The 13890-nt window shown below is 41.1% G+C and overlaps 1 protein-coding gene across 1 annotated transcript in view; it reads left to right on the top strand.

Moving 5' to 3' along the window:
• Nucleotides 1-13890, top strand: part of TTN (titin) — a 265677-nt gene that overhangs the window by 233613 nt on the left and 18174 nt on the right. The window contains exons 264-281 of the mRNA XM_079130304.1: nucleotides 440-736; nucleotides 836-1423; nucleotides 1518-1820; nucleotides 1931-2227; nucleotides 3629-3916; nucleotides 4028-4327; nucleotides 4568-4870; nucleotides 4961-5266; nucleotides 5384-7150; nucleotides 7472-7765; nucleotides 8406-8693; nucleotides 8802-9101; nucleotides 9198-11264; nucleotides 11366-11668; nucleotides 11766-12071; nucleotides 12166-12456; nucleotides 12549-12845; nucleotides 12980-13285. Of these exons, the coding sequence (XP_078986430.1) occupies nucleotides 440-736; nucleotides 836-1423; nucleotides 1518-1820; nucleotides 1931-2227; nucleotides 3629-3916; nucleotides 4028-4327; nucleotides 4568-4870; nucleotides 4961-5266; nucleotides 5384-7150; nucleotides 7472-7765; nucleotides 8406-8693; nucleotides 8802-9101; nucleotides 9198-11264; nucleotides 11366-11668; nucleotides 11766-12071; nucleotides 12166-12456; nucleotides 12549-12845; nucleotides 12980-13285 (8901 nt within the window). The remainder of the gene's footprint in view (nucleotides 1-439; nucleotides 737-835; nucleotides 1424-1517; nucleotides 1821-1930; nucleotides 2228-3628; nucleotides 3917-4027; nucleotides 4328-4567; nucleotides 4871-4960; nucleotides 5267-5383; nucleotides 7151-7471; nucleotides 7766-8405; nucleotides 8694-8801; nucleotides 9102-9197; nucleotides 11265-11365; nucleotides 11669-11765; nucleotides 12072-12165; nucleotides 12457-12548; nucleotides 12846-12979; nucleotides 13286-13890) is intronic.

The raw sequence follows: 13890 nt of genomic DNA, 5'->3' as shown, positions 1-13890 counted from the left end.
AAAATGTTGAATTTAAGTAAAATTAAATCTAACTGCATATACAGAGTGGGGGGAAGAGAGAGAGAGAGAGAGAGAGAGAGAGAGAGAGAGAGAGAGAGAGACTGACTTTGTGTATATGTATTCAGAAATTGGATGATGAAGTTTCTAAGTTTCTTATGAGATTGGTCATCTTGTTTCTCCTTTTTCTACCCACAATGAATTTGGAGTACATTTTATCATCCAAACTAGTTCAATTTAAAAGTTGAATATTTTGACATGTAATAACATAGTTTGGGGGAGCTTTGGTTGACCCAAAAGCCAAAGTGGTCACATAAAAAGAAAGACTCAAAAGCATATGACCTTCATTTTAAAAGTTCTCTCTTGACAGTATATGAAGGAGGCACATGGGAAAGAGTGTTGTAATAATTCTTCCCTTTCTTTCAAAACTTTGTTTTCTTAGAAAAACCAAGCCCACCTGAAAAACTTGGAGTGACAAGTGTATCCAAAGATAGTGTTTCCCTGAGCTGGCTGAAGCCTGAACATGATGGCGGAAGCAGAATTGTACACTATGTGGTTGAAGCATTAGAAAAAGGACAGAAAAACTGGGTTAAATGTGCAGTGGTAAAGACAACCCATCATGTTGTTTCTGGTCTGAGGGAGAATCATGAATACTTTTTCCGAGTCTTTGCTGAAAATCAAGCTGGCCTGAGTGACCCACGAGAACTCCTGCTTCCTGTTCTTGTAAAGGAGCAACTAGGTATGTCTAATTCTATGTAGTAACAAATTTTGAACTTATTTGCATTGTTTTAATTTTTAGACACTCTTTACCTTCGTTTTCCATGTTCTTATTTTTCAGAACCTCCTGAAATTGATATGAAGAATTTTCCAAGTCACACTGTATATGTTAGAGCTGGTTCAAACCTTAAAGTTGACATTCCAATTTCTGGAAAGCCACTACCCAAAGTGACCTTATCAAGAGATGGTGTCCCCCTGAAGGCAACTATGAGATTTAATACTGAAATTACAGCTGAGAATCTGACCATCAATCTTAAGGACAGTGTTACTGCTGATGCTGGAAAATACGAGATCACTGCTGCCAACTCCAGTGGAACAACCAAAGCTTTCATTAACATCATTGTGCTGGACAGGCCTGGTCCTCCAACTGGTCCTGTTGTTATTAGTGATATAACGGAAGAAAGTGTGACTCTCAAATGGGAGCCACCTAAGTATGATGGTGGAAGTCAAGTTACCAATTACATTGTACTAAAGAGAGAAACAAGTACTGCAGTATGGACGGAGGTGTCTACAACAGTTGCAAGAACCATGATCAAAGTCATGAAACTGACCACAGGAGAAGAATACCAATTCCGCATCAAGGCAGAAAATCGCTTTGGCATCAGTGATCACGTAGATTCAGCGTGTGTAGTTGTTAAACTACCATACAGTGAGTTTTCAAACTTTTCAAAGATCCCAGGTTTCCATTTACCATAAATGTACTAAATATCTATATTAACCAATGGGGTTTCTCTCTTTTGTAGCAACACCTGGACCACCATCTACACCATGGGTCACTCATGTTACTCGAGAAAGCATCACTGTGGGCTGGCATGAACCTGTGTCCAATGGAGGCAGCGCAGTCATAGGCTATCACTTGGAAATGAAAGACAGGAACAGTATCTTATGGCAAAAGGCCAACAAAATGATCATTCGTACAACTCACTTCAAAGTCACAACAATCAGTGCTGGACTTATTTATGAATTCAGGGTATATGCAGAAAATGCTGCTGGTGTTGGAAAACCCAGTCATCCTTCTGAACCAGTCTTGGCCATTGATGCCTGTGGTATGTATTTGTCACAAGGACAGTTCTGACACATTGAAAATGCAAATCTTATTTCTGTAAAGCAAAATAAATTGGCATAAGTGACACTAATCTTTCTCTCATTACCACAGAACCTCCAAGAAATGTCCGTATCACTGATATTTCAAAGAACTCTGTTAACTTGTCATGGCAACAACCAGCTTTTGATGGAGGAAGCAAGATTACAGGCTACATAGTTGAGAGACGTGACCTTCCAGATGGCAGATGGACGAAAGCCAGTTTCACCAATGTCATTGAGACTCAATTCACTGTCTCTGGCTTGACTCAGAATTCCCAGTATGAATTCCGTGTCTTTGCTAGGAATGCCGTTGGTTCCATCAGCAATCCATCTGAAGTTGTAGGGCCCATTACATGCATTGATTCTTATGGTAAGCATTGTTAGAACTTTGAATCCCAACAGCTCCTTAACTTAATACTATTTCCTTATTTTAATAACTTTTACTGCATGTTTTATAATGAGGTTTTTGAAAGAAATTACGAACTAGCTGGGATACTTAGGAAACGTCCTTAACTATGAGAGAGGTGAACTATAAGATAACTAAGGGCCTTTTCAGATTCATCCTTTCATGATTCTTTGTTGTATAAGTTGGTGCTTTCATTCCCTTTTAAATCATCAGAGCCAATAGTTAAGTCCATGGGTACATCCTTACAAAATAATGCTCTTAAATAAGTGAAAGTCTGAAAGCAGGGACTTTGATGATGACAGTATTAGCAGTAGCTAGCATTTATTGAGTAATTATTACAAATACTTTCCCTTAGTTCTAACAACCCTAAAATTAGCCCATTTTACAAGAAAGAAGCTGAGGTTTAAAGTGCTTGTGCAATTTCCCCAAGGTCAAGCACTTATTAGTGATGAAGTGGGGTTCTTCAGAACCCTAACATCACTGCCAGTCCAAAATGCACATACTTGACCATTCTGGAAAGTAACTGGTACAAGCAACTAACAATGGTTTGAAAATTGAAATGTCATGAGAGTTCAGAACCCTGTGACACTTCTTCTAAAACTTCTTCATTCTCAAAAGGGAAAACAAGCCATTATATTGCCTGAACAAAGTATCTACTCCCACCCTTGTTTTGAGAATTCCAGGGCTGCTTTGTACTAGCCAGGCTTTATAGACACTGAGCCAGTACTGCTGAGACTGTGAAGCAAGTCAAATTTAGTTCTGTTTCTCAATGGTTCTAAGCAGCCTGGTATAAAGTCTTCTCAGTGAATATACAATATTGTGAGTAGAACATTCAGACTTCAAAGGTCTGACGTGAACCACTCACAGCTGGACAGATACCAGTGAAGTGAGATAGGAAAGGAAGACTAGGAAGTGGTCAGAAGACATGGACAGAAAAACCAGAGTGAAAGGACATGCGGAACGCTGCTTCTTCAGTGATGTTTTCACTACCTTATCCCATTTCATCAATGGGATAAAGTACCTAACAGACTTTAAAACACATGTACAAGGCACTAAAGTTCCTGTGCTATTAGTAGAGTGTTATTGGGGTCAGTGTTATTTCATAGTATTTCTTCTCCATCTAGAAGAGTGGCTTATAAAATTTAAAAGTTTAAAATAATAGGATATTATTAAAATAACACACACTAGGATTAGAAGTGTGTGTGTGTGTGTGTGTGTGTGTGTGTGTGTGTATGTGTGCACATGCGTGTGTGTGTATACACACATATTGTTTACTAAGGGCCAGCAACTTTATTTTGAGGTTGCTGCAGCTATTTCTTTCATCTTTAGGATATTTTAAATATTTCTTATTTGTCATTCTTACAGGTGGACCTGTAATCGACCTGCCTTTAGAATATACAGAAGTTGTCAAATACAGAGCAGGTACATCTGTGAAGCTCAGGGCTGGCATTTCTGGCAAACCTGAGCCCACAATCGAGTGGTATAAAGATGATAAAGAATTACAAACCAATGCACTGGTGTGTGTTGAAAATACCACTGATCTCGCATCTATACTCATCAAAGATGCCAACCGCCTTAATAGTGGAAGCTACGAATTAAAACTAAGGAATGCCATGGGCTCAGCCTCAGCCACAATCAGAGTACAGATCCTTGGTAGGTGCTCAATACAGGCCAATGTCATATTTTGTTTGCCTAAAGCATAGTAATTTAAAATTAGTAGACTTTTAGAAGCACTAACATATTGTCTTATTCTTTCATTTGCAGACAAACCAGGACCTCCAGGTGGACCAATTGAATTTAAGACCGTTACTGCTGAAAAGATAACACTTCTCTGGCGGCCCCCAGCTGATGATGGTGGCGCCAAAATCACTCACTACATTGTAGAAAAGCGTGAGACAAGCCGTGTCGTGTGGTCTATGGTGGCTGAAAACTTGGAAGAGTGCATCATCACAACCACCAAAATTATCAAAGGAAACGAATACATCTTCCGGGTTCGAGCTGTGAATAAATATGGAATTGGCGAGCCACTGGAATCTGATCCAGTTGTAGCCAAGAATGCATTTGGTGAGATAAGATTTCATTAGAAAACTAAAAATCATGAGAAGTTTAAAGAGAAACTATTCTCTAGCCTATGGATGCTTTCTTAAAATGATTTCCTTTTGTATCACATCATACCTCAATGTCATTCTTTTCACAGGGTAGAAAACAGAATAAACTAATATTCTTAGGATTCAAAGATCAAAAGATAGAATTTATGAGTAATGTTGATCCTTTAAACTCATTTGCCTTTTCCTTTCTAAATAGTTACGCCTGGGCCACCAAGCATACCAGAGGTGACAAAGAGCACCAAGAATTCAATGACCGTTGTCTGGAACAGGCCAGTTGCAGATGGTGGTAGTGAAATAAGTGGCTATTTCCTTGAAAAACGAGACAAGAAGAGTCTAGCTTGGTTTAAAGTACAAAAGGAGACTATCCGTGACACCAGACAGAAGGTGACAGGACTCACAGAAAACAGCGATTATCAATACCGAGTTTGTGCTGTAAATGCTGCTGGTCTGGGTCCATTTTCTGAACCATCTGACTTCTACAAAGCTGCTGATCCTATTGGTAAGTGCTCATATAGGCAACAACAGCATCTTTTGTATAGCTCAATTGTATATGATTATGTAATTACCATTTTATGAATGGCCATTCCAGATCCTCCAGGCCCACCCGCCAAGATAAGAATCGCAGATTCGACTAAGTCATCCATCACTCTTGGCTGGAGTAAACCTGTCTATGATGGGGGCAGTGCTATCACTGGATATGTTGTTGAGATGAGACAAGGAGAGGAAGAAGAATGGACTGTTGTCTCTACCAGAGGAGAGGTCAGAACCACAGAATATGTAGTGTCTAACCTGCAACCTGGAGTCAATTACTACTTCCAGGTATCTGCAGTAAACTGTGCTGGACAAGGAGAACCCATAAAAATGACGGAGCCTGTACAAGCTAAAGATATACTTGGTATGTACAACAACTGGTATGATTGTGTTTTTATTGTTTTATTAGAGTATTATCCAGGAAAAGACTGACTTTCTTGCTTTTTAAAATTCACTGTATATGTCCATTTTGTGTCTACAGAGGAACCAGAGATCGACCTAGATGTGGCTCTCAGAACCTCTATTATAGCCAAAGCTGGTGAGGATGTCCAAGTGTTGATTCCCTTTAAAGGAAGACCTCCACCTACTGTCACCTGGAGAAAAGATGAGAAGAATCTTGGCAGTGATGCCAGATACAACATTCAAAATACTGATTCATCTTCATTACTCACTATTCCTCAAGTTACTCGCAATGATACAGGAAAATATGTTCTGACAATAGAAAACGGGGTTGGTCAACCCAAGTCTTCAACTGTGAGTGTTAAGGTGCTCGATACACCAGCCGCCTGCCAGAAACTACAGGTTAAACATGTTTCTCTAGGCACAGTCACTTTGCTCTGGGATCCTCCTCTCATTGATGGAGGATCTCCCATAATTAATTACATCATTGAAAAGAGAGATGCCACCAAGAGAACATGGTCTGTTGTGTCGCACAAATGTGCCAGTACATCCTTTAAGGTAACAGATTTGTCAGAGAAAACACCATTCTTCTTTAGAGTTCTTGCAGAAAATGAAATCGGAATTGGGGAACCCTGTGAAACTACAGAACCAGTGAAGGCTGCTGAAGTACCTGCACCCATACGTGATCTCTCAATGAAAGATTCAACAAAAACATCTGTTATCCTGAGCTGGACCAAACCTGACTTCGATGGTGGCAGTGTCATCACAGACTATGTTGTGGAAAGGAAAGGTAAAGGCGAACAATCATGGTCACACGCCGGCATAAGCAAGACGTGTGAAATTGAAATTGGCCAACTTAAAGAACAGTCAGTCCTGGAATTCAGGGTGTTTGCTAAAAATGAGAAAGGGCTGAGTGATGCTGTCACTATTGGGCCACTTACAGTAAAAGAACTTGTAATCACACCTGAAGTCGACCTGTCAGAAATCCCTGGGGCACAAATCGCAGTGAGAATTGGGCATAACGTACATCTTGAATTACCTTATAAAGGAAAACCCAAACCATCTATCAGTTGGTTGAAAGATGGTTTACCACTGAAAGAAAGTGAGTATGTTCGCTTCAGCAAAACTGAAAACAAAATTACCTTGAATATTAAGAATGTCAAGAAGGAACATGGAGGAAAATACACGGTTATTCTTGATAATGCAGTGTGTAGAAATTCTTTCCCCATTACGGTCATCACCCTCGGCCCACCATCCAAGCCCAAAGGACCCATTCGATTTGATGAAATCAAAGCTGACAGTGCCATCATATCATGGGATGTGCCTGAAGATGATGGAGGAGGAGAAATTACTTGTTACAGCATCGAGAAGCGGGAAGCTTCACAAACTAACTGGAAGATGGTATGTTCAAGTGTTGCCAGGACCACTTTCAAAGTTCCTAATCTGGTCAAAGATGCTGAATACCAGTTTAGAGTTAGAGCAGAAAACAGATATGGAGTCAGTGAACCACTTGTCTCAAACATTATTGTGGCAAAACACCAGTTCAGGATTCCTGGCCCCCCAGGAAAGCCAGTTATATACAATGTGACTTCTGATGGCATGTCACTAACTTGGGATGCACCAGTTTATGATGGCGGTTCAGAAGTAACTGGATTCCATGTTGAAAAGAAAGAAAGAAATAGTATCCTCTGGCAAAGAGTTAACACGTCACCAATATCTGGAAGAGAATACAGAGCTACTGGACTAATAGAAGGCCTGGATTACCAATTCCGCGTATATGCTGAAAATTCTGCTGGCCTAAGCTCACCAAGTGACCCAAGCAAATTTACCTTAGCTGTTTCCCCAGTGGGTAAGTAACTATTATTCAAATATATTTAACTAAGCAAACAAATGTTTTAGTACAAGAAAATCGAGCACTGCTTCCCTTCCATGTATCACATTCCTTCTATCTTCTTGTAACTAGACAACCGAACTGGTGAGGTAAAGCAAGAGGAATGATTTTAAACCAGTCTAATATAATAATTTAAAGTTCTTTTTAAAGACTGAGAAGTAGAAAACTGAAATTAATGAATAAAATGTGTTGGGGAAATTATCCATGTTATTTTTCTTCTATTGATTAAGAGCTGGTTACAGACATAATGAGGCTCTTAACTTCCTTATGATTTTTCAGACCCACCTGGCACTCCTGACTACATTGATGTCACCCGGGAAACCATCACGCTTAAATGGAACCCACCACTGCGTGATGGAGGTAGTAAGATTGTGGCCTACAGCATTGAGAAACGGCAAGGGAATGATCGCTGGGTTAGATGCAACTTCACTGATGTCAGCGAATGTCAGTACACAGTTACAGGGCTTAGTCCTGGAGATCGATACGAGTTCAGAATAATTGCAAGAAATGCTGTTGGAACCATAAGCCCGCCCTCACAGTCTTCTGGCATTATTATGACAAGAGATGAAAATGGTAAGCATTTATAACACTTTCAATGTCACTAAGAGCATTTGCACTTTCAAAAAATACTTTTGGCCCCTGGTCTATAAAAGGAGAACAGAAACATCATTTCATACAGATTATCCAAGGATGTTATGTGGATGAATTAGATCTTTTCTACCTTTCAGATGAAGAGAAGAAAAACCATAACTTGAATCCATTCTTTTATAATGTCTATTATTTCATTCCATCCCATGTAAAGCTCATGCAAGTGGGAATGAGTTTCTACATTTTGTAACTTTAACCACTTAAAATAAGTAAAAAAGGACCCAAAAAGAGATGTCCATCTGTACTCGAGTTATTAAAAAAACAACATATAGCCAGCCACACAATTGTCACCTTGCTTTAGGTACAATTGAAGGCCTTTTGCAAGAACTTGTTTGAACATACAATCCTATCAGAAAGTAACTGACCTGTAAAGGTTTCATTTCTAATGCTGGACAAATACTTAACCACATAGTCTAAACGTAATTTTTAGTCCCACTTTCACAATAGTCTTTGGTAGCACAGATGTCATTGTCTTGCCAGGCTTTATGATAACAGTGCTAATGAAAAATATGTTGAAGTATGTCTTTATGAAGCAAAACTAATACGCAGTCTATTTCTTTTATAGTTCCACCAACAGTCGAGTTTGGCCCTGAGTACTTCGATGGTCTCATTATTAAGTCTGGAGAGAGCCTTAGAATTAAAGCTTTGGTACAAGGACGACCAGTACCTCGAGTAACTTGGTTCAAAGATGGAGTTGAAATAGAAAAGAGGATGAATATGGAAATAACCGACGTCCTTGGATCCACCAGCCTCTTTGTTAGAGATGCTAATCGGGACCATCGTGGTGTATATACAGTGGAAGCCAAAAACGTATCTGGTTCCACAAAAGCAGAAATTACAGTGAAAGTACAAGGTAGTTTTAAAATTAGTGTTACAAACATTTAGACTTGGATGAAGGATATGCCTAATATATTTTAACTGACAGGAAAAAGAAACTAACTCTTAAAACTTTTTCTTACAGATACACCAGGAAAAGTAGTTGGGCCCATAAGATTCACCAATATTACTGGTGAGAAGATGACCCTATGGTGGGACGCGCCACTCAATGACGGCTGTGCTCCTGTCACCCACTATATCATTGAAAAAAGGGAAACGAGCAGACTTGCTTGGGCATTAATTGAAGATAAATGTGAAGCCCACAGTTACACTGCCATTAAATTAATAAACGGCAATGAATACCAATTCCGTGTTTCTGCGGTTAACAAGTTTGGTGTTGGCAGACCACTTGACTCTGACCCAGTGGTTGCTCAAATACAGTACAGTAAGTTTCCATTTTTACTAAATGATACTATGTCATAACATCAACTTCCCAAGCAAATGTATCTAACTGTCTTGAGTTTTCCCCCCTCTTTTGCAGCTGTTCCCGATGCCCCTGGCACTCCGGAACCTAGCAATGTAACAGGCAACAGCATTACGCTGACATGGGCAAGACCAGAATCAGATGGTGGCAGTGAGATTCAACACTACATCCTTGAAAGGAGAGAAAAGAAAAGCACCAGATGGGTGAAAGTGATCAGCAAAAGACCCATCTCTGAGACGAGATACAAGGTCACTGGTCTGACAGAAGGCAACGAATATGAATTCCATGTCATGGCAGAAAATGCTGCAGGAGTGGGACCTGCAAGTGATATCTCAAGGCTAATTAAATGTAGAGAACCTGTTAACCCACCAGGTCCTCCCGCCGTGGTCAAAGTGACAGACACATCGAAGACAACAGTGAGCTTAGAATGGGCCAAACCAGTCTTTGATGGTGGCATGGAAATTATTGGGTACATTATAGAAATGTGCAAAGCTGACCTGGGAGACTGGCACAAGGTGAACACCGAGCCCTGCGTGAAAACAAGATACACAGTCACTGATCTACAAGCAGGTGAAGAATACAAATTCCGGGTCAGTGCTATCAATGGTGCTGGAAAAGGAGACAGCTGCGAAGTGACTGGCACAATTAAAGCCGTTGACCGATTATCAGCTCCGGAGTTAGACATTGACGCAAACTTCAAGCAAACTCATGTCGTTAGAGCCGGGGCCAGTATTCGCCTCTTCATTGCCTTCCAGGGCAGACCTACGCCTACAGCTGTATGGAGCAAGCCGGACTCTAACCTTAGCATTCGGGCTGATATCCACACGACAGACTCCTTCAGCACCCTCACTGTAGAAAACTGCAACAGAAATGATGCAGGGAAATACACCCTTACTGTGGAAAACAACAGTGGTAGCAAGTCCATCACATTCACTGTTAAGGTGCTCGACTCTCCAGGACCACCTGGTCCAATTACCTTCAAAGATGTGACCCGGGGATCTGTCACACTGATGTGGGATGCTCCTCTCCTTGATGGTGGTGCCCGAATCCATCACTACGTGGTAGAGAAGCGAGAAGCGAGTCGCCGCAGCTGGCAGGTTATCAGTGAAAAATGTACTCGTCAGATCCTCAAGGTCAGTGACCTGGCAGAAGGCGTTCCATACTATTTCCGCGTTTCTGCAGAAAACGAGTATGGTGTTGGTGAGCCCTATGAAATGCCCGAACCAATTGTGGCCACAGAACAGCCTGCTCCTCCTAGGAGACTTGATGTTGTTGACACTAGCAAATCTTCTGCAGTCTTAGCTTGGCTTAAACCAGATCATGACGGAGGCAGTCGGATCACTGGCTATTTGCTCGAAATGAGACAAAAAGGTTCTGACTTCTGGGTCGAAGCTGGTCACACCAAACAGCTGACTTTCACAGTTGAGCGCCTGGTTGAGAACACTGAATATGAATTCCGTGTGAAGGCCAAGAATGATGCTGGCTATAGTGAACCCAGGGAAGCCTTCTCATCTGTCATCATCAAGGAGCCTCAAATTGAGCCCACTGCTGATCTCACTGGAATTACCAATCAGCTCATAACTTGCAAAGCAGGAAGCACATTTACTATCGATGTGCCAATCAGTGGCCGTCCTGCCCCCAAAGTAACATGGAAACTGGAAGAAATGAGACTTAAGGAGACAGATCGAGTGAGTATCACAACAACAAAAGACAGGACCACCCTGACTGTAAAGGACAGCATGAGAGGTGACTCTGGCAGATACTTCTTGACCCTGGAAAATACGGCTGGTGTTAAAACATTTACTATCACAGTTGTGGTCATTGGAAGGCCAGGTCCAGTGACTGGCCCCATCAAGGTCTCTTCTGTCTCAGCTGAATCATGTGTCCTGTCATGGGCCGAACCTAAAGATGATGGAGGCACCGAAATTACTAATTACATAGTTGAAAAGCGTGAGTCAGGTACAACAGCTTGGCAACTCATCAATTCCAGTGTCAAGCGTACTCAGATTAAAGTCACTCACCTCACAAAATACATGGAATATTGCTTCCGTGTCAGTTCAGAGAACAGATTTGGTGTCAGCAAACCTCTGGAATCAGCACCAATAGTTGCTGAGCATCCATTTGGTAAGAAAAATTAAAATCATATTTCAAAGTCTCATTTATTAAGTATTTCCACTGAATTTTGTAAAACCATATTCACGTTTGATGCCTTTGTTTATATTCAGTCCCACCAAGTGCTCCTACCAGACCTGAAGTGTACTATGTGTCTGCCAATGCCATGTCTATTCGCTGGGAAGAACCCTACCATGATGGCGGCAGTAAAATCATTGGCTACTGGGTTGAAAAGAAAGAACGTAACACCATTCTTTGGGTGAAGGAAAACAAAGTGCCGTGTTTGGAGTGCAACTATAAAGTGACTGGTTTAGTCGAAGGACTGGAATACCAATTCAGAACTTATGCACTCAATGCTGCAGGTGTTAGCAAGGCCAGTGAAGCTTCAAGACCTATCATGGCCCAAAACCCAGTTGGTATGTAGTAAAAATCAGGGTGCATTTGTCTTTTACTATTATTGCTAAACTCAGAGAACTCAGTTATATTTTTAACCTTATTTTTCATCTGTTCTAGATGCACCAGGCAGACCAGAAGTGACAGATGTCACACGATCAACAGTATCACTGATTTGGTCGGCCCCCGTGTATGATGGAGGCAGCAAGGTCGTGGGTTACATCATAGAGCGTAAGCCAGTCAGCGAGGTTGGAGATGGCCGCTGGCTAAAGTGCAACTATACCATTGTGTCTGACAACTTCTTCACCGTGACTGCTCTCAGTGAAGGAGACACTTATGAATTCCGTGTGTTGGCCAAGAACGCAGCAGGTGTAATTAGCAAAGGGTCAGAATCCACAGGACCCGTCACTTGCCGAGATGAATATGGTAAGAAATAGTCAAAGTTTTCCTTTAAATTACCACAATTTATGTGAGAGTAAACTGTCACATACTCATTTGCATCTATTTTGTGTATCAACAGCTCCACCCAAAGCCGAACTGGATGCCAGATTACAGGGTGATCTGGTTACCATCAGAGCAGGTTCAGATCTTGTTCTTGATGCTGCAGTTGGTGGCAAACCTGAACCCAAAATTATCTGGACCAAAGGAGAAAAGGAATTAGATCTCTGTGAGAAAGTCTCTATGCAGTATACTGGGAAACGAGCCACTGCTGTGATCAAGTTCTGTGACAGGAGTGACAGTGGAAAATATACCTTAACAGTGAAGAATGCCAGTGGGACCAAGGCCGTGTCTGTCATGGTCAAAGTACTTGGTAAGCATGGCACATGTTCTTGGGCTGCTAACGCATTTTCACGTGAGTGGAAAGAATGGTCTTCAGCATGGCTTACCATGTATCTGTTTCAGATTCCCCTGGCCCTTGTGGAAATCTCACCGTCAGCAGAATAACCGAGGAGAAGTGCACTTTAGCCTGGAGCCTTCCTCAGGAAGACGGAGGGGCAGAAATAACTCACTACATTGTAGAAAGACGTGAGACCAGCAGGCTCAACTGGGTGATTGTCGAAGGCGAATGCCCAACTCTATCCTATGTAGTTACCAGACTCATCAAGAACAACGAGTACACATTCCGAGTGAGGGCAGTAAACAAATATGGCCCTGGTGTGCCCGTTGAATCAGAGCCAATCGTAGCCAGAAACTCATTCAGTGAGTATTAACACTTTCAAATGCTTTGTTGACCAAAACATGATGGAATCAGGGAGAGGGGAGAAAGGCATTCATGTTCATAGTGATTGTCTTCAATTCTGATCATCGTCTTTATTTCCATACTATACACACAGCTATTCCATCACAACCTGGCATACCTGAAGAAGTCGGGGCTGGCAAAGAGCATATCATTATCCAGTGGACAAAACCTGAATCCGATGGTGGCAATGAGATCAGTAACTACCTAGTAGACAAACGTGAGAAGAAGAGCCTGCGCTGGACACGTGTCAACAAAGACTATGTGGTGTATGACACCAGGCTGAAGGTGACCAGCCTGATGGAAGGTTGTGACTACCAGTTCCGAGTGACTGCAGTGAATGCTGCTGGGAACAGTGAACCTAGCGAAGCTTCCAACTTCATAACATGCAGAGAACCATCATGTGAGTTCTAAGAATCATATATTAATCTAATACCCATCAAAACCATTGACAAATAATTTTTCAGCATGTCATTTCAAAGAGTTTGTAAAATTTATAAAATGTATATGTCTAAAAAAGAATATGCTTGTTAGGGTGATATTAGATATAGGCTAGTCAGAGAACGCTCTTCTGTTGGCAAGTTAGCATTAATGTTGCTGAAAATTATTGCAGTATTTTCCTAATTTATGAAAAAACAATTTAGTCTGCTATCAATACGAAAAACATATTTTGTAACTCTTCCTAAGAATGCATTATACTGGTAACTACTGAAAAAAAAGTAAAGTCCCTTTTGAGAAAAGGCACAGTAGGAGCAAAAAGTCTCTAATATTTAATAAGTTACTAATAAAATAATTGTTATAGGAGCTTCAAAACTAAGAGACAAATCCTTTTACAGGGTTTGAGTCCCAGAGCTAAAAGGAATAATTCATTGGTACCAAATGGAGGGATGAGGAAACAGATTCTGTGTTCATTAGAAACAGAGGTGACAAATGATATAAACGCACTGAAAGATAAGCAACTAAAATAAGTCCCCACAAATGGGTTAAACAGTGGGCTTAGCTAAAAGA

This window comes from Sciurus vulgaris, assembly GCF_902686455.1.
Source record: "Sciurus vulgaris genome assembly, chromosome: 3".
Taxonomy (NCBI): domain Eukaryota; kingdom Metazoa; phylum Chordata; class Mammalia; order Rodentia; family Sciuridae; genus Sciurus; species Sciurus vulgaris.
Note: the sequence above shows the minus strand (reverse complement) of the source record. Positions and strands in the feature narration are given on the sequence as shown.